We start from the raw sequence: 27,468 nt of genomic DNA, 5'->3' as shown, positions 1-27,468 counted from the left end.
CCACGTAATCGTTTCTGTATTTTAACTTGCCTTTTATGCACAGCATTTATTCCATATCAGCTAGATCGGCAATCTTGTCTTCATTTGCTTTGTAATCCTGTAAAAAAATTGTGTCCAGACATATCATTGTGTGAACATAACCTAGGTTCAAGGTGCCATTTGACTCCTAGCTTTTGTTACTAACCCTTCTAGAGATTGAAGTTATTCATGTGGAAAGATGGCTGCTTAAGCCTAGTAAACCCCCAGAACTGTTGCCAGACCTAATGTAAGTGTCCACTTCTATGCCCTTTAATCACTTGTTAATTAAATCTAGGAAAATGACAGTAGGACCTCCTCCATCAGACCTATTGCACTGGTAATTAGATTAAGACTTACGTTGACATTCCTTGGGAAACATGTCCACCTTTCCCCACAACGAACATCCCACTCTCCAGGCTTCACATTCTAGTTGGTCAGCAACCTTTCATGATTAGGGCTGGGCAATATCAGTTTTTCAGCATTGGGGTATATCACCAGCCCAAACATCACAGTCTGGCGATATACTGCTATGTTGGAAAAACAAGCTGCATTGGCCTCAGCCAATCAGTGGTTAAAATTAGTGCCATTTTGAAAGGTTCAGTCCACTACTCTGATTCTAAATGGTGTCCAATATTATTCACATGTAGGCAGAAACCTTATTGAATCTTTGGAATCATCATGCAAAATTTGCATAGTGAACAAGCAACAACTTTCCAAAATAAATAGCAGATGTTTAGCATTCCATATAGCCTTGTCATGATATCTGAATAAGATAGGTAAGCATAGGACTATAGAAGAATGAGATGGAGTTAGCTTGTAGTTGTGTGGGTTATAAAAGCATGAGTGTAACTTCATGGGTAGGAGGATGTGGTAACTCATTTGCGTGACCTTCAATAAATGCTCACTGTGGAACATCTGAGTTGTTTGCATTAACAACTGAATTTAAGATTTGTATTGATAACAAAGTTTTACATCATCAGTGTCTGAGCCATACTCTTTCCATTTTAGAAAAGGCTCCCCCCTTCTTTTTTGCTTGGATAATTACTTCAGTGTTCTGGGAAAGAAACAGCATGTAGAGAATGAAAACAGCTGAATGTTCATCTGTTAAGTTTGGCTGTTTGTCTTGGATGACGTGAGTGAAGTCACGAACAAATGACTTTCTAGCATTGACTAGCTGTGTCAAAGGTACGTCTTGCAGTCCAAGACAAAAAGCTGTTGATTCAGAGCCCTTCCTATTGTGTTCTGGGATTATTAATAAGTTGGATCTTATTTATTTATTTATTTATTTATTAAATTTGTCTACTGCCCTTCATCCAAAGATCACAGGATGGTTCACTGGCCAGTCTTTGAAACCCAGATACAGTATATAAGCTAGGCACCAAATGCCTCCTTAAACTAGGGTTATAGGCATCAAAACGGAATGTCTAGTTGCCATTTGGGGGCCAGACAGCTTGAAAGTCATATATTTCAATATGACTTTTGGATACATGAAATTAATTCTGATTGTGCAGATAAAATATCACAAAATTCTGCAGGCTGTGTTGTTAGAAAACAGGCAAGATCCTAGGATCCCCAGGCATGCAGCTCCAGATGGTGGAGACATCAGGTGCCATCCTGGCGCCCAGGCATCTTCACCTGGTCACAAGTGGCCAATAGCCAGGTGCAAAATGTGCCTGGTGCCTGACAAATTTTGAATGCTGCCACTGGCTCATACATGGGCAGTGGCATGGGCGAGACTGCCCTGATTGACTGACTGAAGTGTTTCCTTTCCATCTGCTCTTTTTGATGTGCTGAGGAGCACATCAAATATTACACATATTGCAAACAAACTGTGAAGAAGCTCTTTCACACAGTTAAATGTATTGCTTCTCTCATGTGGGCAGGGAGTAGGAAGGGAGATCTGACTGATTAGCAGGTAGAAACATGGTGTGGTTTCAAACAAATGGATTGCTTCTCGCGAGGAACAAGGAGCAGGAGGGGAGATTTGGTTGATTTTTCTGGAGAAAGTTGCTTTGGAGAAACAGAACCGCAAACAGTGGCAGAGCCTGGGATGGCATTCCACATTGTTGGTGTTACCATCAAAAAGGTCCTGTCTCTGACATGCCCACTTGCTGCACCTAGAATGGTAAGAGGACAAAAGAGTAGGTGGTTCTATAGATATCCTAACCCCAGCCTGATGGCTTAAGTAGGAGAGTCATGCCATCATGAGGTCCAGCAATATGCTTTTTACCTCATAGACAAACATATTTTAGCTGATGGTGCTAATATTAGGAAAGCCTTTCACTAGGATGAAAGTGTCCAGCAAAGGTGCCCATTGTTGGATTACATTAAGTAGGGTTGCCATATTTTGAAGAGCAAAAAAGAGGACACATTTGCCAACTTCTACTTTTAACTATGGATCACTATGGCTACTCTCATTTTACATTCCCTTGAAAAGGTAGATGTGTCCTGGAAAAAGAGGACATTTGGCAACCCTATTAAGAAACTGGCTAAACTCTTCTAGTTAACCAAGTTGCATAGTAAGGAAGTTAGTACAAACTTGAAAAACAGCTGCTGCTGCTACTATTTTTTCTTAACTTTTTTTACAATGGGACATAAGAAGAGATTTGCTGGATCAGAACAAAGGCCTATCTAGTCCAGCATCCTGTTCTCACAGTAGCCAACCAGAAGTCCATGGGAAGCCCACAAGCCGGACTTAAGCACAGCAGCACTCTCCACACCTTAGATTCCCAGCAACTGCTACTCAGAGGCATACAGCCTCCAATACTGGATTTTTAGGATTGGCTGGGGGAATGACTTATTCTAATCAGATAGGTTGGCTTGTCCTACTGATAAAGAACAGGTAGCGTGACATGGCCTTGGTGCTTAACTGGGGCATCCTCAAACAAAGTGGTGAGCCAACATGCCACGCAGAGCCATCTGGTGCAATAGCACAAGCGGATTAGTGCTGCTTTTGAGGGTTTGACCCAGATTTATATCTTAGTGATAAAAGTTTTAATCAAGCAGATATCGCAAAAGCACGATGACCCCTGAAAATGAGAAGTAAACAAAGCTATTTATCTGAATAAATGCTAGCTTTTATGCTGTGGGAGAGCTGCCATTGCTGCTGCTATACTTTTTTCTCTTTCCCCCATAGTCTTTCATTGCAACCTGAGATCCCTTTTTGTACCTAGTGCTGAGGATGAAATGTGAAATACGTGTGTGTCACATATGTCTATTCAGCAGAATGTAAGTTGAGTTGTTAATGTGCATAATGATTGGCCATGTGCACATTCACCTGGTCTCATGTAGAGTGTGCACGTAATCTATCCACTAAGAGAGAATTGTGCACTTTTCTCGGTCAATATGCATAATGTCCAACAGACTTTGGGGAATGTGCATATTTCATCTGAACTGTGTATATTCTCTGGCCATGCATAATCTATAATAGGCCTTGGGGAATAGGCATACGTGAACTGCATTTTGTACAATCTCCTGTCAGTTTTTTTCTTCGTTATACCGTACATCCTGGATAAATTTGAGGAACTTGGAAGAAGTTTGTTCTGCCCCATTACTTAAGGATCTGTAAATGGGGATACCTAAATCTGACCTTTGTGTGCCATTAAAATACTTGGGCTTTTCCACTTCTGTTTTTCAGCGTAATTCTTGAGGAAGTACTTGCACAAAATTAGCTGTCCTGGAAACTGAATCTGTATGTAACTGCAGGAACTTTAAAAAAGCAAAAATGGCATTTTCTTTCCAAGAATATATGAACATTTAGTGTCAATAAGTAAAATGGAACCATGATAATAGCCTTGTATTTAAGCACCAGCCTGGTAGCTTGAGCCAGAAAGTTGCGTGCAGGCAAGTGAATGGTGCTAGAAGAGAGACAGAACACTTTGGCCTTCCTCTGTGCCCCTCATAGAAATTTCCAGGGTGCAGTGGTAGGTTTTTGGATATTTTGGATATTTTACTTCTTTTCTGAAGGATAAGAATATGAATGAAATGTAAATATTTTGACCTGGCAGAAATAGAATAATAATAATAATAATAATAATGTTTGTTTCTAGAGGTATTAATGATATTAGATAGACACTTGCAAGCCCAGTGGTGATCTGGCACTAATGGCCAGTCATTGGTCTAACTTATTCCCACCCCACCCTCTCACTCACAGGGCATTGTTTTCAAATTGGATGCATCTATTTCTGGCATCTGATTTAGGGTGAAGCTGGGGTTGCCCTGTAATCTTGGTTGTGAAATGTTGTTACTTTCCTCTTGTCTTTGTGCTTTGCTTCTGGCACCTTGTTGGCTTCATTCTGTGTGCATGCTCCCTCTCTAATTGTACCCTTTGTGATTATTACACACATTTTTCTTGGTCTCACCCAGGTCAGCTGTTAAATTATGCTCCCTGTAATTTCCTTCACTTTAAAGACTTAAGCTGAGCAGGCAGAAAATATACCCCCCATAACCCAAGCTTTATTAAAGTTTATTTCTAGAATTCTACTGCAGCACACCTCCCACCACCAATAATATATAGAGAATGTATTAGAGTGACGCAGACTTTTGACACACATTACAGCAATGTTCAGGTTATCCCATAATTTAGTTGACTTTATTATATTTCTAACCCAAGGAGCTCAAGGTGGCATAAAGTACTCTCTTCTCCCTCCCCCTCCTTAATTTAACCTCTCAACAACCATATGAGGTAGATTAGCCTGACAGACTGTGGCCGGTCCATAGTCACCCAGGGAGCTTTGTGGCTAAGTGGGAGTTCAGACCTGAGTCTATGGTCCAAATCAGTAAGGCCAAAAAATCACAAGGAAGGCCTCACTGAGTGGCTGATACTGTTTACCGCCATTTTGTAACTTTTTTTTAAAAGTCCTAATAAAGGTATTGTACTGTGTTGGCTTTGGGATGATCTGCTGACTGTAATAAATGGATAATGATGACAATGGCAAGAATAAATGTGTGTGGGGGTTAGTATGTCATTTTGTGAGCTTGTTACTTTTACGGGTGTATTCGCAAACCTAAACATTGAAAAGAGTCCCTTTAGCCATAATCAAATGTTGGAAAGCAAAGAACAAGCAGTGGATAAAGCTCCCTCTTCCTACCAGCCAACAACTGATTCTGTTTCTGTTCACTTGCACTGTGCCTAAAGGGTAAAAAGGGATGAGGGAGAGACAGCCACATTTAATTATTAGTGGGGAGAGAGAGCTGCATTTAATTATTGAAGCACAATCTTATCTAATGTCTTCTTGGTACTATCTCCCCCACTCCACTCCTTTTTCTTCTGTGCTTGAAAATTTCTATCCGGTAGCTAGAGAAGTATTCCACTAATCTCAGTGCTGTTATTTTTTTCCTCTTCTTATCCCCTCCAAATTACACTTTGAACTGTTAATTGTCTTCAGAGCTGTGGGCAGGCCCACAAATTGATCAGACAAGCCTTCCTGATTCATAAAAGTACACCCTCTCATTCAGAGGGAAACTCACACTGTCTGACTTGTACACATTCACAGTTGTGTTTATTCTCACTGAAAAGGGAGCTGGCCAATTCTACCTATTTTCCCACTACCCTTGATGGTTTACCCCAGAGAAGAAATGAAAACCTGAACCTTTTCACTGCAACACGGCCCCCTCCTCCCAGTCTATTGTCAGCCTTAATGTTTCTGTTGGTTTGCCATAAAGCCAAGGCCTGCACCAGCCAGGTTGTTGTTCTTATCTGTTTCTGCCTGAGCCATTTATTTTGTCAAGTGTCCTGTCACCAGGGCCATTTCCCACATTTTCCCCCTGTAAAACATGCATTTCTGGTTTGGGTTGATGGAGGCAACAGGCCAGTAAAAAAGAGAGTCTCCAAACTGGGTCAAAAGGCAGAGTAAATTCAGCTGAAAGTAGGGTACTGTTCTCCATGTGTTCATTTGAGATTTGGGATTGCAGTGGTACCTCGGGTTAAGTACTTAATTCGTTCTGGAGGTCCATTCTTAACCTGAAACTGTTCTTAACCTGAAGCACCACTTTAGCTAATGGGGCCTCCTGCTGCCGTTGCACCGCCAGAGCACGATTTCTGTTCTCATCCTGAAGCAAAGTTATTAACCCGAGGTATTATTTCTGGGTTAGCGTATGTAACCCAAGGTACCACTGTATTAAACATTTATTATGCCACTGAGGAAAACAGTATGTCTGGGGTGGGCAAACTTGTTTTCTGTCAAAGCACTACATTCACCATTTTAGGGGGCAGGGATTGTAAGCAGGCCCAAAACTGAGGGTGTGTGACCCTACCCTTTTTCCTCCATCTCTTCTCTGCTGTGTGGCCTGGATACTTCTAATTTTTCTTAAATCAAATTTGTTTCTTTCTCCCCCCCATTCCCAACTTGTCTTTGAGGTTTAGATTTTGAGTTTGATTCCTCTTTGTATTATTATTATTATTATTGACCTGCCCTTCACTGTAATGTCCCAGGGCAGGTTACAGCAGTTACAATGCAAACTGCTTCCTGATTTCTCCTAGTCCATTTCTTCTCCCCCACAAATTTTTTTTTTTTAATTAAATTTACTTTGTTTTAATTTAATTTAATTTGCTGCTCATTTTCTCTAAGCTGCTTCACAAAGTATCCTACCCTTTTATAGTCTGCACTTGTGTAGTATCTTGGGGCAAATGATTGAGTTATTTAATGTTGATTGTTTTATTACTAGTTACATTTTAATCCTTTGACGACCTCAGAGCAATGTACATGACAGATTCCCCCCACCCTCCTTTATCTTCGCAATGATGCTGTGATGATAGCTAAAAGAGGGTGATTGGTACCAGAGTAACTAGTTGGGTAAAAATGGCTTTCCCAGGGTGTGGTATGGGGTTCAATGTTATGCTGACTGTTAAGGAATACAAAATCAGGGTGTGTAGGATAACCACTACACCTGCTTTTCACTATCTAAAGCAGGGTGATATGTGGACAGTGGAGGTATGTGTTAGACAGTGGATCTTATAGCTAAACAGATTTGTTCATGTAACTTACTGATATCACTACCTGCGATCAGGGCTGCCAACTTTAATAAAATGGGGGGGGGGAGTAAGTCTTGCCCTACCTAACTGATTACATGATGCAGTGCACGGACACTACTTGAATGGCAATGCACATCGGCTTTGGGGGCCTCTGGCCCCCTCAAATGTTTTATTGAGGCGGTGAAGAGCCCTCATCTCCTAGGAATTGGCTCCTATGCCTTTTGGCTCCTAATAGCCTTTTAGCAGCTAATCCACTAATCCCTTAAGCCTTTAATAGCCGCTAATAGCGCTAATCTGCTAATAGGGTTGCTTCACAAGACGAAAAAACCGCTAGGCGAAGAGACTCGCGGAACGGATTCTTTTCGTCTTGCAAGGCACCACTGTAAATGTAGATCGAGCTCAAGGGACACAATGGGTAAGAGGTAATGTTTTCTCTCTTTTTCTGGGTTTGAAGTCTACAGCCTAGATAGCTTAGTTCTGGAATCTGTTCAAAGTGGTTTGAATCCAACATTGCCTCTTTTTGTTTTCTTTATAGAGAAGAAGTTCAGGAGAACTGTGTTCACTGGAAGAAGAAATTTACCTTTGTCTGTAAAATGAGTGCCAATCCTGCCACTGGCCTCCTGGACCCCTGCATCTGCCGTGTGTCTGTCCGCAAGGTGAGTATCCCGCATTGACTCTACCCCTGTTTGGTTTATGACCTAGAACTATGGCTTTAAGTGGGGAATACAGTCTCCAGCAATAATTCCTTTTTTAAATAGTTTCTGTAGTTGTTGTTCTCTCTGTTTAGCTAAGAATACGATTTCCCTCTATCACCACCCCCAGCTTTCCCCTGAATTGTTCGAACCTATATGTATAAAAATCCAAATTCCCCTGAGTTTCCCTCACAATTGTAACTTGCTTACCAACCCCACTCCTTGTACAGAAGGCCACAAACTGCTATTTGTGGCAGAATTTTTGGATAAAATGCATTATTTTTTGGGTTCCTATTCCTGAAGGGAGGATGTAGAGAATGCATTGGAACTACATTGGCTCCCTATTCATTACCAAGCCCAATTCAAGGTCCTGGTGCTTGCTTTTAAAAGTCTTAAATGGCTTGGGGCCCAAAAATCTACAGGAGCACCTCCTATGCAGTAAGGTCATCGGAGAGGGTCTTTCTCTATGTGCAGTTTTTAGAAGTACATCAAGTATGTGGAAAAGAGAGAGCTGCTCCTGTGGTGGTTCTCTGACTCTGGAATGCCCTCCTAGTGTAGGTAGGTCTGGTGCTGAGACTGTATTTTGTTTTTTTGATCCCAGTTTAAAACCTTTTTATTTTCCCATGAATTTTAGATAATGGTATAGTAGCAGCCTTGTACCTGGCATTGCTCAGGAATTCTAAGAAACAAAAACAGTGCAGTTTTGAAAGGTTGTCTGCCATCTTGATTCAAAATGGCGTCCAGTTGCTTTCAACCATAGATAAAAACTTGCTCCTTTATCTCAGAAACCATAATACAGAATTATTAAGGGGTGTCCAAATGCATAGAAAGCAGGCAAACAACTTTCCAATATATTTAGCAGATTTAGTTAGTCTAAAGGTTTTATTCCTTTTACATTTTTGTGTGTGTCATTGGTTGGTTTTAGAATGTCTTTTAGATAAAAGGTTTATACATTTTAAAAGTAAATATAGTATAATAAAACCCCCACCCCACAAACACATGTAATGCATGTCAGTCCTAAGTGGTTGCTGCTTGACTAGCCCTAAATGTACCTCATTTTTAACAGAGAACCTAATGCACCCAATTTAAATAGCTAGGAATGCAGCAATTGTTTCAAGCAGTGGATGAATGGTTAGTACTGCATATTCCTTTCATTGCACTGAAAGGTATTTTCACCATGTACAGTCACTACACTCAGGCAAGGAGAGGGATGCCCTTGCTATAATTACTGTAATGAAACTCTTCTGTCCTCTTTTTGTTTTCTCATTACAGGAACTGAAGGGAGGGAAAACTTATTCCAAGGTAAGATGGATTATGAGCAGTGAAAAAGCAAACTTTACATAATCTCTTTGTAATTGTAGAATTTTTGAGCATACAAAACACTTTGAATGCATTCTTGGCAATCTTTACAACAGCCCTGTAAGGTAGTTTAGTATTATCCCCTTAATGCAGATGGGGAACTGAACCAGGGAGAGGATGGCCAATGATGCTGTCTTACAGAGTCTGGCAAAATAGTTCTGGGAAACTCAGAGATGTGGGTGTACTTTGTACCTGGGAATGGGTAGCCCCCTAAATTACACGGAGTTGACTTGTGTCTCCCTCTGTTTTCAGCTGTTGCACCTGTTGGTTCCTGGTGGATATCAGCTCTCCTTTACCTGTTGTTGTCTTTCTTTTAAGATAATGACACCACATTCTTACTGCCTAAAGGACACTTTCTGTCAATGGGTTGCCCTGCAGTTCTAGGACTCTGTAATTTCTGCCATTTAAAATACTTAAAATAATGGAAGACTGACTCTGTTGGGCTTAGGAAGCTGGTGTGAATGACCCACCCATGCATCTTGGGTGTCATTTCAGAGGCTGACTAGTGTTTTGGGGGTTGGGGCCATGAACCATCTCTACCAGAAAGTGTTATTTAGCGACCACATTCTATGCAAACAAAAACATCCAAGGAGTGTATGAAGCAACACCAGTGAGGGGTGAGGCCTGGGGTGAGGATGTGTGGCTGGGGAAGATCTCAAGAGCCAGATAGAGAGGCCTGGAGGGTCATATTTGGCACCTGGGCCTGAGGTTCCACATCTTTGATTCATTAGGTATGCCCCTTTTTAGTGTCTGGCTTTTAAGCTGGGTTCATGTACTGTTCAAAAGCCAGGCTCCCAAGATCTCTGTACTCAGTTAAATTATTTCTTTGGGAGAGATCTGATGGATGTGCTGATGTAGAGAAAACACTAGGTTCTGAACCGGATGGCAGAGTTGGCTATGGAATGAAAATTAAGGAAGCTGTACTGAAAGGTTATATCTGAACATCCTTTTGTTAAAAGTATTGCCCTTCCTCTAGCAGCTTTTGGCTGTCTTCAGTTATCTATTTGCTCTCAGGAATCCATTTCCTGGGAAAAGTTTAGACCTCAGCATGTATTACACATAGCATTGGTGGCTACTGGGTTAGGAACCCACAGCATCTTTTCTTGGGTCTTCTTTGCAGCCAGCAAGAGCCCCACATTTCTCTGCTATGTGTTAATACAGCCTTCACCAACCTGCTGCCCTCCAGATATTTTGGACTACAATTGCCACTAGCCCTAGTAGGAGGGCACCAGGTTGCCAACGGCTGCATTCATGCATAGTGGAGAATTAAAGACTTTTCCATGACGGAGGGGTCCTCCCTCTTTGTATTTCAGTCTGGGAAGCACTCACTAGTATGAATTAAGAGCGGATAAGTGACTTTAAAAGGGAGAAGCGGGGTATGCTGAAAAAATAGGTCACCAAAAAACAGGTCGCTGTTTGCAGGGCAGCGGCTGAAGAAGGAGCCAAAAGGGGTTTCTTGTGTGTGTGATTCTTGTGGCTGATTAGCTGATTTCCCTGGTCAAAGGTCAGAGGGGGCAGGGTTTCTGTTGAGGCAGGTGATTAGCTGTGGGAGGAGCTTATCAGTGTTTGCAGGGCAGCGGCGCGCGCCTATTGGCGCGCGCAGTTTGAACCATCTTTTAGATCTAGGGGAGCTAGTCTCAAGCCCAACGACACATTCTCAAGATGGAGGGGGAGGGAACAGCTGCAGTTGCCTGCGGTTCCTGCGCAATGTTTGCCATCTTGCCAAAGGTTGCAGGCAGCTTTACGTGCAGCAATTGCATGTTGATTGCCCTCCTAAAAGACAAAGTCCAGCAACTGGAGGAACGTGTAGCTACGCTCCAAAGAATTAGAGAGCTGGAGCTCTTCTTGGAAGCAACAGAGCACACCGTCTCCACCAAGGAGGAGACAGGGGACTCCCCTGAGAAGGAGGCTAGTTCACCAACACAGGAGCCCGATATGTGGAGAAACGTGACTCAAAGAAGTAGGAGGCCCAGGGTTCGCTCTGATTGTCTAGAAATACACAATCGCTTTGAGGTCCTCTCCCCTAGCATGGAAGACGAAGAGCAGACTCCATTTGAGGATCTCTCCCTCATTACAGTCGATCACGTATATGAAGATGAGCAGCAAAGTCAGTCCTCAGGGAATGTGCAGGCGACCTTGGAACGGACCGCTCACGGAAGAACCCTGACCAAACCTAAGAGAAGGCGTGTAGTGGTGATAGGGGATTCCCTACTGAGGGGAACAGAAGCAGTGATCTGTGGGCCTGACAAGATGTCTCGGGAAGTGTGCTGTCTCCCCGGGGCTAAGATCCAAGATGTAACTGAACGACTGCAAGGAATCATAAAACCCACTGACAAATACCCCTTCCTCTTGGTTCATGTGGGAACCAATGACACTGCAAGCAATAGCCTCCAGAAGATCAAAAGAGACTACGAGGCTCTGGGCAGGAAATTGAAGCAATTAAATGCACAAATCGTCATCTCATCTGTCCTCCCAGTTGAACGACGTGGCCCAGGGAGAGAGAGGAAAATAGTGGAAGTAAACAGCTGGCTTCGCAAATGGTGTAAACAGGAACGGTTTGGATTCTTAGATCACGGACTGCAGTTTCTTGAGGATGGACTTCTGGCAAGCGATGGGCTGCACCTCACAACGGTTGGGAGGAATGTTTTTGCCAAAAAACTAAGAAACCTCATCAGGAGGGCTTTAAACTGACTAATGTGGGGGAGGGAGACAGTGCTCCTGAAGGTAGGAGTCTATTAATTGATGAAGATGATCATCCAAATGTCATAGACCAAATGGAGCAAACAGCAAGCAGACCTAGTGGTGGGAGGAAAAAATCCTTAAATAAGAGACACGGGGGAATGACTAATGGACTTCAATGTCTGTACACTAATGCACAAAGCATGGGAAATAAACAAGATGAGCTTGAGCTCTTGGTACAGCAAACTAAATATGACATAATAGGCATCACTGAAACCTGGTGGGATAAGTCCCACGATTGGAATGTAAAAATGGAGGGATACAATCTATTTCACAGAAACAGACCAGACAAGAAAGGAGGAGGAGTGGCGTTATATGTCAGGGATGTGTATACCTGTGAAGAGATCCAAGATTTAGAACCTCAAAGCCAAAGTGAGAGCATTTGGGTCAAAATTAAGGGAGAGAAGAATAATAGTGACCTCATTGTGGGAGTTTACTATAGATCCCCAAGCCAAACGGAGGACATAGATGATGCCTTCCTGGAACAGATGGCCAAGCATGCAAAAGGAAGGGAGATAGTAGTAATGGGGGACTTCAATTACCCAGATATTTGTTGGAGGTCAAACTCAGCCAAGAGCATAAGGTCAAACAGATTCCTCACTGGCCTTGCAGACAACTTCATTGTCCAGAAAGTGGGAGAAGCAACAAGAGGAACAGCCATTTTAGATCTGGTCCTAACCAATGTCGATGACCTGGTTAATGGGGTAGAAGTGGAAGGATCATTAGGCGCAAGTGATCATGCTCTTCTGAAGTTTACTATACAACGGAAAGGAGCAGCCAAGCATACTAGGACTCAATTTCTTGACTTTAAGAAAGCCGACTTCATAAAACTTAGGGAAGTGCTGGGTGAGATCCCATGGACAGTAATACTAAAAGGAAAGGGAGTTCATGATGGCTGGGAGTTTGTTAAGAGGGAGATAGTAAAAGCACAACTTCAGGCAATACCAATGAGACGGAAACATGGAAGGTGCCTAAAGAAGCCAGGGTGGCTATCTAAAGAACTTTTAACTGAGTTAAGATTTAAAAAGGATGTGTACAAAAAATGGAAAAGGGGGGAAACCACCAAAGAGGAATTCAAACAAATAGCCAGCACGTGTAGACACAAAGTCAGAAAAGCTAAAGCACAGAATGAACTCAGGCTTGCTAGAGAGGTTAAAAGCAACAAAAAAGGCTTCTATGGGTATGTTCGTAGCAAAAGGAAGAACAAAGAAACAGTGGGGTCACTCAGAGGAGAAGATGGTGAAATGCAAACAGGGGACACAGAAAGGGCTGAACTCCTCAATGCCTTCTTTGCCTCAGTCTTCTCCGATAAAGAAAACAATGCCCGACCTGAAGAATTTGGAGCAAATGATTCAGCAGAGGAAACACAGCCCAGAATAACTAAGGAGATAGTACAAGAATACTTGGCTAGTTTAGATGTATTCAAGTCTCCAGGGCCAGATGAACTGCATCCAAGAGTATTAAAAGAACTGGCAGATGTGATCTCAGAACCACTGGCAGTCATCTTTGAGAATTCCTGGAGAACAGGCGAAGTCCCGGCAGACTGGAGGAGGGCAAATGTTGTCCCTATTTTCAAAAAGGGGAAAAGAGAGGACCCAAATAATTACCGCCCAGTCAGTCTAACATCAATACCAGGGAAGATTCTGGAGCAGATCATTAAGCAAACAATCTGTGAGCACCTAGAAAGGAATGCTGTGATCACCAATAGTCAGCATGGATTTCTGAAAAATAAGTCATGTCAGACTAACCTGATCTCATTTTTTGACAGAATTACAAGCCTGGTAGATGAAGGGAACGCAGTGGATGTAGTCTACCTTGATTTCAGCAAGGCATTTGACAAGGTGCCCCATGATATTCTTGTAAAGAAGCTGGTAAAATGCGGTCTTGACTATGCTACCACTCAGTGGATTTGTAACTGGCTGACTGACCGGACCCAAAGGGTGCTCATCAATGGTTCCTCTTCATCCTGGAGAAGAGTGACTAGTGGGGTGCCACAGGGTTCTGTCTTGGGCCCGGTCTTATTCAACATCTTTATCAACGACTTGGATGATGGACTCAAGGGCATCCTGATCAAATTTGCAGATGACACCAAACTGGGAGGGGTGGCTAACACCCCAGAAGACAGGATCACACTTCAAAACGACCTTGACAGATTAGAGAACTGGGCCAAAACAAACAAGATGAATTTTAACAGGGAGAAATGTAAAGTATTGCACTTGGGCAAAAAAAATGAGAGGCACAAATACAAGATGGGTGACACCTGGCTTGAGAGCAGTACATGTGAAAAGGATCTAGGAGTCTTGGTTGACCACAAACTTAACATGAGCCAACAGTGTGACGCGGCAGCTAAAAAAGCCAATGCAATTCTGGGCTGCATCAATAGGAGTATAGCATCTAGATCGAGGGAAGTTATAGTGCCACTGTATTCTGCTCTGGTCAGACCTCACCTGGAGTACTGTGTCCAGTTCTGGGCACCACAGTTCAAGAAGGACACTGACAAACTAGAACGTGTACAGAGGAGGGCAACCAAAATGGTCAAAGGCCTGGAAACAATGCCTTATGAGGATCGGCTAAGGGAGCTGGGCATGTTTAGCCTGGAGAAGAGGAGGTTAAGGGGTGATATGATAGCCATGTTCAAATATATAAAAGGATGTCACATAGAGGAGGGAGAAAGGTTGTTTTCTGCTGCTCCAGAGAAGCGGACATGGAGCAATGGATACAAACTACAAGAAAGAAGATTCCACCTAAACATTAGGAAGAACTTCCTGACAGTAAGAGCTGTTCGACAGTGGAATTTGCTGCCAAGGAGTGTGGTGGAGTCTCCTTCTTTGGAGGTCTTTAAGCAGAGGCTTGACAACCATATGTCAGGAGTGCTCTGATGGTGTTTCCTGCTTGGCAGGGGGTTGGACTCGATGACCCTTGTGGTCTCTTCCAACTCTATGATTCTATGATTCTATGATTCTATGATTCATTTCCCTGAATCAAACATCTGAAGGAATCCTCTTGTTGCTTCAGGGTTCCAAGCTGTTGACTAATGTGAGAAGGGTGTGGTGAGATTTGCCATCTGGGAAATGCCACCCATAATGACAAAGCCAGGTGATGTTTTATAGCAGGAGCAAGCAGTGGGTGTGTGGTCATGTTAAAACAGAAAATAAAATGCACAAGTGGAAGAATGTATTGGGGCAAGTTCCGGAAAACTAGCTTGTCACGTTTTGGAGATGTCTTTGCCTTTGAGGGGGTGCACGGGTCTATGATGTGTAGATCACGTAAAAGCAGGACACCTGGTTGACCACTGAGAATTCAAATGTTCTGTAGCTGCTTTCTGAAGTACCCTGTTGCTAGTGCCATAACTCATAACTAGGGCAATGGAGGTCTCATAGGTGCCTGGCTGAGTCTGTTGTGTTTTCATGAGCCTTTAATAGAAGCTTAAGATCAGATCACAATTTGAACTGCTATTATCTACCCATTTTGCTTTTTAGTCTAGGGATGGATAACTTGTGGGCCTCCTGATGATGTTGAACTCCAACTCTTACGACTCCCAACATTGCATTGGGTGCATGATCCTGTTCCTAACATGGTTGTTGTTTTTTCTGATCATGAGTGGAAATTAAACATCAACGTGAGACTGAAGATTGAAAAGGGAAGTGGAGAGACTCACAGAAGCCTTTGCAAGTTTCCTCCTTCTTTCCTTCTAAGTCCCCATCTTGCTACAATCTTAAAAGGCAGCATTTTGCAAGCAAAGGCAGAGGAAGTTACCTCCATTGCTTTTGCTAGCAAAATCACCTTTCTTTCTCCCCAGAAAGGAGAAAGAAAGGAGCATAGGCAGCAGATTCAATCTTAGAGTGCCAGGCAAAAGCACACTTTGAAGCAAGCTCCCTCCTGCTCTCAAGACTACTTCAAAGGCTGCTTTGCATCTTTAAGACAGACTCCAAGCTCTGGCCTTTGCAAGTCTCCCTGTATTCCTCTTTTAAACCTCCAACATTGGATTTAAAAGGGAAGTGTAGAAAGAATTGCAAAACTGTGTGAGGGATTTTGACAGGTGGGCAGCCCTGCTCACTTGACAATCAAATGACATCATAATGACGCCATGTGAGTGCCAGGTCAGTGGCCACACTCACATTTGGCCCACAAGTTTGGCCCACACTCAAATTTGGCCCACAAGGCTGAGCCTGATAAGGATGTGGGCCAGGAGCTAAAAAGGTTCCCCACCAAGGCATGTTGAGGACACACCAGGTGGAAATGTTTTTAAACAATTTTAAATGAAAGAAACTCAGAAGATGTATCATTGTCTGTGAAAACAAACTCGCAGAATTCTTAAAGGCTAATTCACTGCATGTCTGCTCCCATTTCTTTTACCGTCATTTGGTCATGGAAATGTTTCCCTCTCAAAAGATACCATAGAGTTATTTGTCCTATCCCACATTTCCCAAGATGAAAGCTTGGAAACATGAAAGATCAAGCAAGAGGTAACCAGTATTGTGTAACAGCTAAGAGCACCTCTTGTCTACAAACTTACAAATATCAATTTCACTGTTATGATTTCTCCACAGAAAATCCTGGGAATTTTATTTCAGTGAAGGTACCAATAATTAACCCTAGCTCCCCTCCCAGAATATGAGAGGGGTGACAGGATGATTGGTTTAGCAGTTTAAATCTGTTGCCTAAGAGTGTGAACAGTGAGATGAGGAAGTCCTCAGTTCAGATCTCACCTCAGTTGCAAACTCTCTAGATGAGTGTAAACAAGCCACCTCCTTCTTTCTACTTCTGTGCCACACCTCAGCAAATACTGAGCTCCTTAACTGATACTTACATCTATTTTAAGGAAAAGCAACCAAGGCAACATACATCCTAACATAACATATGCTAAGAGCTTTGAACATCCTTGAAATGTTCGATGTCAATGCTTGCTTGTTTACTAGCTGGTATGGTGGAGTATCTGAGTGACCATAGAACAGGCATGTCTAGCTTCAAGGAGGCTTTGATCTACTATCCAGTATCAAAAACTGGCAGTGATCTACCACACTCTCCCCATGTCATTCTTCAACTTAAACATATTATATTTGGCTGAGCTTATGATAAAAGTAGTAACAAATGATAATCACTTCCATGAAATCTGAAAAGTTCATCATAAATCAATATATTTTTAAAAATACATGCTTTGTATACTTGTAATAACATAAGAAAATAACATTGAGGACAGGTTGTTATTATTATTATTATTATTATTATTATTATTATCATCATTATAATCAGAACATGATGCATGGATTGTTGTTCACAAAAGCTCATGTCATAATAAATGTGTTAAGTCTTTAAAGTACCCCAGGGCTCTTGCTGTTTTTCAAATGAGTCAGGCACATGTCAGCCACAGCGGTTTCCCCAATAGTTTGAAACAGAAATTGGGTAAACTCAACTGACAGCCTTCATGCACCACCTTAAGAACTGGGTGAAACCTGTAGAAGCCCTTTCCCTTGGATCCAACCCATCCATTCCTTTTGAGTAAACCTAAAACAGCCCTTTCTCTAAGGAGCCAGTGCGCAGGGCTTCCCTCCCTCCCTCCCTCCCTCCCTCTCTACACACACACACACACACACATCCCCTCTGCTGCTGCAAACTACTAGCGCAGAAGGGGTGTTTTTGTAGATAAAGGCCGGCTGTTTTAGAGCGGGGAGGAGGGGGGACACACTGCACACCCTGTAGGATTTTTGTTTCCCCATCAATGCATTCCAGAATTTCTCTCCCCCTGCCCTTCAGTTTTGTTCTGCCCAATCCTCTTGTATGTCTTCTCGGAAGTAAATCTCTCAATGTGGGCGGGATGGCAGCAGCCAGGAAGGGTCCCCCCTCCCTCTCACGTGTTTACTTGGGTGTAAGCCTCACTGTGGTCTCTCGCACGCACGCACGCTCTCTCTCTCTGGATCCAAACCAGCCCTTTCTCTTGAGGAGCCAGCGCGCAGGGCTTCTCTCTCGCTCTCTCTCTTGCTCAGCCTCTCCATCTGCGTAGACCTCCTCCCGCCTTCTCCTTCAGAGAGAGAGAGAGAGAGAAAGAGAGAGAGAGAGAGAGAGAGAGAGAGAGAGAGAGAAGCCCTCAGAGACAGAAAGAGCTGGTTTGGGTCCAGAGAGAGAGATTGACAGATTGACCAGAATCACTCCCGCGATCGACACATTGGACATGGCTGCCATAGAACTAGTTACTGAAGCGGTGTCAGATACAAGAAAGCTGGGAGCTTCCACCATTACACCTTAGCCACGTGTTGTATGTTTGGGTCCAAAACAAAGTTGTCCTACCCCTTACACCCTGTTAAAAGTGGCGACACCTCCAGTATGATTGTACTGTGGTGCCAATACTAAAATTTGCAAGCAATTACTGTGATTTGTCCCATATGGGGGACATATGGGGGAAAGGGAAAGGGAGGAGAAAGCCTGCCTTCAGAATTCTTCTTTATCAGGCGATGGAAACCCTAAACAAATTATGTTTGACGCTAAATATATCCTATAATGGGCTAAAATGCTGCTTAAGTAAGATACCTAAATGGTTTTGGTTCTAAGCTGTTCATTAGACCACATGTACCTATACCAATCAGCGCCCTAAGGCCTGATTCGGAGGCTCTCCTGGGGTGTCCATCCTCTCCTGTCAGTAAGGTGGGTGACCCAGAGGTTGTGAAACTCCCTCCTATTGGACCAGCACTCAGTACCTGCAATTTAGGCTTTGCATAAGGCCCCAGAGACCTATTTCTCCCCTGCACTGGCTTTCCAGACGAGATCAGTTATATTTCTGTGATTGGGATACATACATACATACATATATATATATAGTGTTGTTGGCTTGCACATTTAAATTTTGTGCTATTGTACTTTTTGTTTCATTTGTAATCTGCTTTGGAAGGCCATTTACCTAGAAAGGTGACTTATAACAATGTTGGTATCATCCTCTGCCCCCCCCCCCTCACAGCTGCATTCAGTCCTTCTCATAACTGGAGACAATAATGGATTTTTAACTCCTCGAAACATATCCCCTAAAAGTTTCCTTTGCTAGATGGATCAGTATGTGAGAATGTTATAACTAGATGTCAGTTGGACATCTCATACTCTAGTGGCAAGTTCCTCCACTTCACCATATGGCTTGCTGTACAAGAGCATTTCTAACTCATTCCTCAGAATTTTAAAATAAGTCTGAAGCCTTGTTTCCGTGCAATCTCCCAGTCTTGTTCCTTAGGAACTGTGCACTGATTTTCATCTACAGCAATATCCTTTCATCTCTTGGCATGCTTGCTGCAGTGCATTCTGGGGTGGCATAATACAAAGAGTGTTTTATTATGTTGGGGGGGGGGCGCGCGCGCATAGGAGTGTGTGTTTTTCCACATCACTGACCCTAGTGTCTTCTATGTCCTTGGTTATGCAATGACTCCAGGCGGGTTAACGCTGTCCTTGCCAGAACAGCAGTTCTGTTTCTTCCACCCTTTCTGTAAATGTTTCCTGAACAAACCTTTTCTGAAAGTTTCCTCCAGATGAGGAACAGGGCATGTTCCAAAATGGGATTTGGATACTGCAAATTCTGATCCTGTCCCACTTGGTGCTCTTCTTTTTTCTTGTTTACTGTGCAGTGCAGTTTGTGTGTGCATGCGTGTGCATTCACGTGGAGTTTTGCTGATCTTGACTCTGTTGCCTTTACAGCTGGGTTTTGCTGATCTGAATCTAGCAGAATTTGCAGGCTCTGGGTTCACTGTCAGATGCTGCTTGCTGGAGGGATATGACACCAAGAATACTCGGCAGGATAATTCCATATTGAAGGTAAATGCTAAGAAATTCCATGGACAGGTGCTGTTTCTGAATTTCAGCCTGAATGTGTATATATTTAAAATCCTTCTCTCTACTCCACCCCCTCCCTAACCTCTTATTTCTTCCGGTTCTGGTGTGTCTTGGCAGTAGGGTGCTGAAAAGAGGAACTTGAAGCTGCTGGTTCCCTACCCAACGGGAAAAAACAGTTTCCCATATAGGATGTGGAGAACTACATGATCAGCAAAAATATATATCCACGCACATTGCCTAGTGCTATGCTGTCATCGCTTTTAGGGGCAATTTCAGTTCCTTTAGACTTGGTTCAGACGTAAAGGGAAACCATGGCTTCCTGCCATGGTAACAAACCGCAGCAAGCCAAGGACTTGCAAGCGCACCCTTCCCTTTCCCTTACTATGGCCAGAAAGAGATGGAAAGCCTTTGCTTCCATTTTAAAAGGGAAAAGGGAAAAAAAACCAATGACAGTTCCCAATAACTTCTAAACCCAGAACTCTGGTTGGTTTTAAAACTATGGTTTTTGTTTTATGAATTACCAGGGTGGTCTACATATATATTTTCAAGACTTTCATTTCAATCTTCCTCAGGTAACGATTGGCATGTCCCTGCTCTCTGGAGATCCTTGCTTCAAAACGTGAGTGGTTGTTTTGTTTTGTTTGTTTTACCATTATTTTGTCAGCAAAGGGATTTGAGAAAAACAGGCAGAGTTCAGAGAGAAAATTATGTCTGCTGTTGTGCTTCCAAACACTTCTACACTAGAAGGAGATGATGAGGAGCTGTGTGCAAAGCCCAGGATTGCCATGCCTTTGCCTGTTTCCCTCTGACTTCTGAGCAGGGTGTGTGGCTTGGGATGTAATTCTGAGTGTTTGCCTGTTGGAGGTCACCTCTGTACAGGGTGACATTCAACAGTGGCTATAGTAAAGCTGTTTGCTGGTGGGAACTGCTGGCTGCTGCCATGGGGCAGCCGCGAGAGTATTGGTTCATTCAGTTTATTAATTCATTTGATTTATACCCCCACCCTTCCTCCCAGAGGAGTCCAGGATTCCAGTGCTTCTTTCACCAGTAACAAAATCATCACTATCACTTGCATTCGTCGCTTACTGCCTAAAATGTCTCAGAGCGACTTACATGTATAAAAGCCTACATAATTCTAAAATTGAAAACAAATCAAAAAGATAAAAGAATATTCTTGACTAAAAGTGCTTATCCTGCTGTAACATAAAAAGGACAAATTCCACCCCACCCTACTATAAGATGAACACCAATATAGGCAGATTACACCCCAATTAAGAGTCAAATGCCTGAGTGAATGGGAATATCTTCACCCAGTGTCTAAAGGTTGATCATGATGGCACCCAGCGCAACTCTTTGAGGAGTGCATTCTACAGACAGGGAGCCGCCACTGAAAAGATCTCACGCTTGTGTGGCTGCCTCAGAGAGAACACACATTTCTGTGTTTTCTGTGTTCTGGCATTTCTGTCAGTGCTGTGCCTGTGTGTTGTTGCTGGCTGGTTTAAGAGCCCCTGCACGGCGTGTGCGGGGGCTGCTGACTTTGGAGAGGGCTGCTAGCCAGTCAACAACCACTTATTCACAAGGTACTTCTGCTTCAACAGCTACTGCTAAAGGATATATTTTCTGTTGTTGCCTCACAACAGGTAGTTTCTCTTCCTGAGAACCACTTGGCCAAATCATTGCTGCTTACAGACACTATGTAATAACCATTTTAAAGTGCCTGTCACATGGTTCCCTGTTGTCCTCCTTCATTAGGTTGAGGGGAGAAGGGAAGTAAAATGCAATTATGTCTCAAGACTATCAGGTTGTTTCTGTTTGCTGTGGAAGATGTCTTAATGCTGTACAGTATACTCAAAATGGAGCCCTCATTGCCTCAGAGCCCTCTGTTTACATGCTAAAATATTTCAATCTCGGCTTGCTAGTGTTTTACTTCATATCATATTGCATACTTCACTTACACAGCTGTTACGGATTTTTTTTCAAGGACATACCAGCAAGGACCTCAGCTTCTCATGAGCAATTCTTTCTCCCTCCCTTCTTTCTGTTATGTTGTTATTTACAACCTGCTTGTCTCTTTCCTTCCTTGTAATGCAGCAAAGCACAATAATCAGTGCTAACGTTCCCTGGCTGACTTGACTACTGCTAATGTTCCTAGATCGCTGTGTGCATCTTGTTAAACTCTCTCTGTGTGTTTGCTTTTTGTAGGCCTCCGTCCACAGCCAAATCAATTACTATACCAGGCCAGGACTCTACCCTGCAGTTGACCTGTAAAGGGGAGGGGACGACCAGCAGCAGCACAACTCCCACCAGTAGCACATCTGCCACCATTGGTTCAGTCCGTCAGAACAAGCCCAGACCCACCATTCTTGGTTCGGGTACAGGTAATACATGTTTTATGAAGTACATTTACTACATCTCCACCACATTCTGAATTAGCATCAAGCTTGCTGTTCTTTGGGTTTAAGTGCTTCAGCTCTTTTCTGCAAATAGTATCTTTTCTTCTATTTGCAGCATTCCTCTTTTTCTGGAACAAGTTTATTTACTATTTATTGACCACTGTTCTCCACTTGGTTCTCTCCTTGCTCCGGACTATTTTGTCTGGGCCTAGAACAGCTCCCCTACCTTTCAGCGAACACAGGAAGCCACTTTATACCAAATTGGTCCATTGGTCCAACATGGTCAGTGTTGTCTATACTGACTGTTAATCTCTCACCAGGGTTTCAGAAAGGCAGGGAGTCTTTCCCAGCCCCATCTGGGGATGCCTGTGATTGTATCTGAGACCTCCTATAGGCAGAACGTGTGCTCTACCGCTACCCTTCCATTTTTAGACTTGTTCTGCCTTGACTTCAGACTCTCCTTCGTACAGTGCTACCTCAGGTTAAGAACTTAATTCGTTCTGGAGGTCTGTTCTTAACCGGAAGCTGTTCTTAACCTGAGGTACCACTTTAGCTAATGGGGCCTCCCACTGCCACTGCCGCGCGATTTCTGTTCTCATCCTGTAGCAAAGTTCTTAACCCGAGGTACTATTTCTGGGTAAGTGGGGTCTGTAACCTGAGGTACCACTGTATCTTTTCCCTTTCCACTTGGGCAATTGCCAGTCTGCACCATGTGGCAACATTCAATAGTGCAACGATGTGCCTGCTCTGTTGCATGAGAGAGGTTTTAAAAACGAAGCACAAAAGGGGAGCAGAGGCCAAGAAAAATCCAGCTTTGGAGTGCTGTGTGCTGACTTCTTGATGGTTGTGCTGAGCTTTTTAAAAATGGAATCCTTTGCAGCAGGGGAAGGAAACGGGATACAGTGGGTGGACTTGTTCTTAACCTGCTCCATGGACCAACTTTGACATTAAAATCCTTTGGGTTTATTATTATTATTATTATTATTACTACTACTACTACTACATTGGGGAACAATTCCAAAGACACTTGCTGTCAGTAGTGATGAGGAACTCCCTAGTGCAGTCAATACCAGGCAAGTCTTTACCTGCCTCACATCTGATGTCACATACAAATGTCAAGTATTGGGCTGGTGGCTGTGGTTTGTGACCACTACCAGGCCCAATTGGAGCCAAGGGGCTAGAATTTCCCCACCACTGCTGTACAGAATCAAAGGATACACCTCACCCAGTAAACTTGAAGGGTCAGACCCGTTCAAGAATTGGCTGATCTCTCAAGGGGGGGGGGGGCAGTCCAAAGGAATGCCTCATGCTATCGTTGTGGGAAGTTGCTTGGCAGTTCCAGAGCTGTTGCTCCTCTTACACAGATAATACTGAAATTTGATGGCATGGCTTCCTCGCTACATGCCAGTTGAAACAAATCTTGTGGGACTTTTCTAGAGAAAGAGAAACCACATAGCTGACATCTCCCAGCATATTTCCATGTCCTTGTCTTCTTTCCTTATCAGGTGTAACAGAAGAACCAGACCAGAACCTGTCAAGTCCTGATGAAGTATTCCATTCCGGACACTCACGGAATTCAAGCTACGCCAGCCAGCAATCCAAAATCTCTGGTAACTTTGCTTGTTGCATAGCTTGCCAGGGAAATGCAAAGTACATTGCAGTTGTTCCTTGCTGCACTTAATTTTGCTTAATTCTATCTTTGCTGCAATTGCAGAACTCTAGAAAGCATAAAATTCTTTGGTACAATGCTTTAAAAAACAACAACCAAGCACATACATCTCTCTTTGGTGGGGCAGAGCTCTGTGTTACTGTCCAAGAGTCAGTATGTAGTAGTAAGAGGGTTGGGGTATGACCTGGAAGGCCTGGTTCCAGTCCCAAATTAACCGTGAAGCTCACTGCGTGACTGTCCTTGAATCTTCCTGCCACACTTGCCATACCAGTGTAACGCACCACACCCTTTGAGAACCACTGATTCAGACAATACATTCTTCGCAAACCAGGAAGCCTCCAAATATTTTGGACTCTGATTCTCATTGGAGACTTGCAGTCCAAAAATCTAGAAGGCACCTGGTTGGTGAAGACTGGTGTTGACAATACATGAAGGATATACTTGGAGCAAGAATTGTCCTGTTTATAAGCAGATTAAAGCTTTCCTTGTTTGTGGAGCAAACTGCATGCAAACCCTTGTGCCTGGTGGCTGTGGTGTGGAAAAGTGGGTTGCTTGTAGTACCTGATACATCTATTCACAGGCTACAGCACCGAGCATTCACGATCCTCCAGCTTGTCTGACCTGACCCACCGCCGCAACACATCCACCAGCAGTAGCGCCTCAGGAGGACTTAGCATGACAGTGGAGTGCCCGGAGGGTGAGCGGGAGCACAAGCCGGAGAAACCACCTCGCCCACCAAGACCAAACCTTCTGTTGGACAGATCATCCAGGTGAGAAACGGTTGGTTGGTGTAATGGAAGTCATCTAAAGTGCCTGGAGGTTTCCCATCACTGGTGCAATGGGAGAAAATTCATTTGTGTCTCTTGGAGCACATATGAAACTTCTTTATGCCAGATTAAGACCATGGATCCCCAAGACACTTTAATTCAATGGTATGGAAATCTGTGGCCCTTCAGGTGGTGTTGAACTTCAGCTCCCATCAGCCCCAACCAACAAGTGGCCAAACATGCTGGGAGTTCTGGTCCAGCAACATCAGGTGGGCTACATGTTCTCCACCACTAGTTAAACTGCACGTGATGGAGTCTATGTTTGGGATCTTATTCATTCAAAGTATGTGTTATGTCACTGAGTTAATGGCATTGCTCAGTAATCTGGGCACATTTCTCCTTTTTCTGAATAAGAATTCAGGTTCTTCTAGCTCTGGGCTGCCTGCTGCAATGAACAAGGTTTCCAGACCTGCACAGTGAAATCCTGGTGGCCAGATATGATATATTTATTTTTATTTTTGCCCCTCTCCCCACTGGCTAGCTTTGGCAGGTGGGCAGGACAACTGGCTTATCAATCATTTGGTGCCAGGTGATTGACACATGCCAAAGTCCCTTGCATAGTGCTTCCTAAAAACAACCAGGTGGTTGTCTCATGCTTGGGAGTGGCTGGCTATTCAATGCACCTTTCACTGTGCCTACAATCTGCAATGCCTGCAAAGACCCTTCTGGTTTGGCTTTGCCTACCCTACGTCTGAAGTCATATATGACATCAGATGTAGTGCAGGTGGGCATGGCTTGTCCAAATGTCTTACGGGCCAAATGGGCAGTTTAGGCTATGGCTGTTTTGTAATTTCCTGCAGTAGGTTAAAATTGTAAAAGTGATGCTTAAATATGTGGGACATAAATTCTTGGATATAAAAGCAGAACTTTGTGTTTTCCCTTCCAGGCAGAAATTGAGGTTTTCATTATCAGGATAGCCTCCTTCACTTTTCTCTATTTTTTCCATATTTTATTTACTAAGGAGAAAAAAGGATTCTGTGGAAAGCCATCCCACCTGGGTGGATGACACCCGGATTGATGCAGATGACATAGTGGAGAAAATCATGCAGAGTCAGGACTTCACGGATGTCAGCAACACTGAAGGTGAGTTTACTAGTATTTACTAGACTCTGTTCCCGTGGTCTTGAGGTTTGTTTTCATGGTCTTGAGGTTTGTTTCCTGCCTCCTACAGTGAGGGAAAAAAGTATTTGATCCCCTGCTAAATTTGCCCGTTCGCCCTCTGACGAAGAAATGACCAATTTTCATGGTAGGATTATTGTAGTGCATACAAGATTCTGACTGCTGTTGTTGCATACATAAATAAGTTTATCATCTTTTGGGGGGTTTCTGACCCTAAAAGGAAAGCATCAGGTTTTGGGGGAATTACCGGTTTAAACATTTTTTCATTTCATTGTGTATCATTTCCCAGAAACGTTTGGCTTTTTCCACATGTTGAACACATATGAAAAAATGTTCCCTCATTATGTTTACATTTCTAGCGTTTGTTTTGATACCATCTTCTACATCTTTGCCAATTTGTCTGGTGTTAGATACCATCTGCATATCATTTTAATATACTTTTTCCTTTAATGCATAACAGGAGTAAATTTCAGATTTACTCTCCACAGTTTTCTCCATGAAGACATATCAATATTATGCCCTAAATCTTTGACCCATTGTATCATGACTGATTTAACCATTCATCTTTTGCTTCCCATTCCAATAACAGTTTATACTTTTTTGAGATCAGTTTTACCGTAACCTCTAACAGTTTGATTTCAAATTCTGTCCTTTGTTATGTAAAACCATTCTACATATCTTTTTTAAATATTTCGTTTACTTGACAATACTAAAACCAATCACATCCATTGTTGGATCTCTTACTATTTTTTAAGTTTACAACCAGCTTCCGGAAAAACTTAATATATCTCTATAAGCTCCCCATTTTGCCCCCATATTTGTTTTCTATTGTGCACATGCCTCTATGGGGGATAGCCGCAATGGTGCTTTTCTTTCCAATAGGTTTGTATAGACAGCTTCTTATAATACATTTTAAAAATCTCTGTGGACTCTTGCCTTCTCATACCACAGATATGCATGCCATCCAAACCTTGTATTATATCCTTCCAGATCTAGCAATCTGGTATTTTCCAATAGCAACCATTCCCATAACAACATAAAACATGATAAGTCATAATACAATTTTAAATCCAGCAGTGCAAATCCTCCTCTTTCTTTAACATCTCTTAGTATTTTATATTTTATTCTAGATTTCTTCCCCTGCCAGATAAATTTAGTTAATTCTTTTTGCCGTTATTTGAAACAATCATGCTTTATTATTATCAGTATTGCCTGCAAAAGAAATAACATTTTAGGCAATACATTCATTTTTACAGCTGAGGTTCTTCCCATTAACGAGAGTTTTTTTCCTATCCCAATTTAATAGGTCCTGTTTCCCAGTATTCTACACTTTTTCATAGTTGTTTTGATACAACAATACATTCTTATTTGTTATCCATATCCACACAGATATGTCACCTTTTTTCCACTTTAACACCCAATTCCTCTTGCAAAGTCTCTTTCATTGATCTATATTTTTTACCAACATTTTAGTTTTATCCTTATTAACAGAAAATCCTGCCAGACTCCCAAACTGCTTTATCATTCTAAATACAATCTTTATTTTTATCTAGGGGATCTTCCATATGTGGAAGCATTTCTTGCGTGTGAGATGTGCTCCCCTTTTGGTGCCATCCCAGCTTCCTCCTTCCTGTTTGCTGTGCTGCACTTTTGCTATTGTAGCTTGAGAGTGCCTAACCCAGTATGAAGAGCACTTTCCCAAATACTCTGCTAAGCATGTTCTCTGATGCTGAAGACGGTGTAATCTCATGGCCGTGCAAAATGGCAACTGTGAAAATGCCTTCCCTTGCTCAGCAGTTTTGCATAGCCAGCAGGAGACCCTCTGGGGATTGTTGCAGTTTTATATTTCACTCTTCCCCTTCTTTTGTTCTTT

General features: G+C 42.9%; 1 protein-coding gene and 1 long non-coding RNA gene across 5 annotated transcripts in view; one reads left to right on the top strand and one right to left on the bottom strand.

The window, feature by feature from the left end:
• The window catches only part of EEIG1 (estrogen-induced osteoclastogenesis regulator 1), a 57,837-nt gene that overhangs the window by 23,090 nt on the left and 7,279 nt on the right, over nucleotides 1-27,468 (top strand). For 3 of the 4 annotated variants that reach the window (XM_083423131.1, XM_083423129.1, XM_083423130.1), the window contains 8 exons: nucleotides 7,527-7,647; nucleotides 8,956-8,985; nucleotides 19,453-19,569; nucleotides 20,160-20,206; nucleotides 21,790-21,965; nucleotides 23,486-23,590; nucleotides 24,230-24,419; nucleotides 25,438-25,559. In XM_083423131.1, the coding sequence (XP_083279257.1) occupies nucleotides 7,527-7,647; nucleotides 8,956-8,985; nucleotides 19,453-19,569; nucleotides 20,160-20,206; nucleotides 21,790-21,965; nucleotides 23,486-23,590; nucleotides 24,230-24,419; nucleotides 25,438-25,559 (908 nt within the window). Of the gene's footprint in view, nucleotides 1-7,526; nucleotides 7,648-8,955; nucleotides 8,986-15,898; nucleotides 16,015-19,452; nucleotides 19,570-20,159; nucleotides 20,207-21,789; nucleotides 21,966-23,485; nucleotides 23,591-24,229; nucleotides 24,420-25,437; nucleotides 25,560-27,468 lie in introns of those variants that run through there. The other variant, XM_083423132.1, reaches the window with a different exon arrangement.
• On the bottom strand, nucleotides 116-27,464 carry LOC310669347. Its single transcript, XR_014507121.1, has 3 exons — nucleotides 26,532-27,464; nucleotides 9,235-9,384; nucleotides 116-2,135 (listed from the first exon to the last, which is right to left on the bottom strand). It is a non-coding gene; the product is annotated as an uncharacterized lncRNA (long non-coding RNA).

The sequence above is a fragment of the Podarcis tiliguerta genome (assembly GCF_965153285.1).
Source record: "Podarcis tiliguerta genome assembly, chromosome: Z".
Lineage (NCBI taxonomy): Eukaryota > Metazoa > Chordata > Lepidosauria > Squamata > Lacertidae > Podarcis > Podarcis tiliguerta.
Note: the sequence above shows the minus strand (reverse complement) of the source record. Positions and strands in the feature narration are given on the sequence as shown.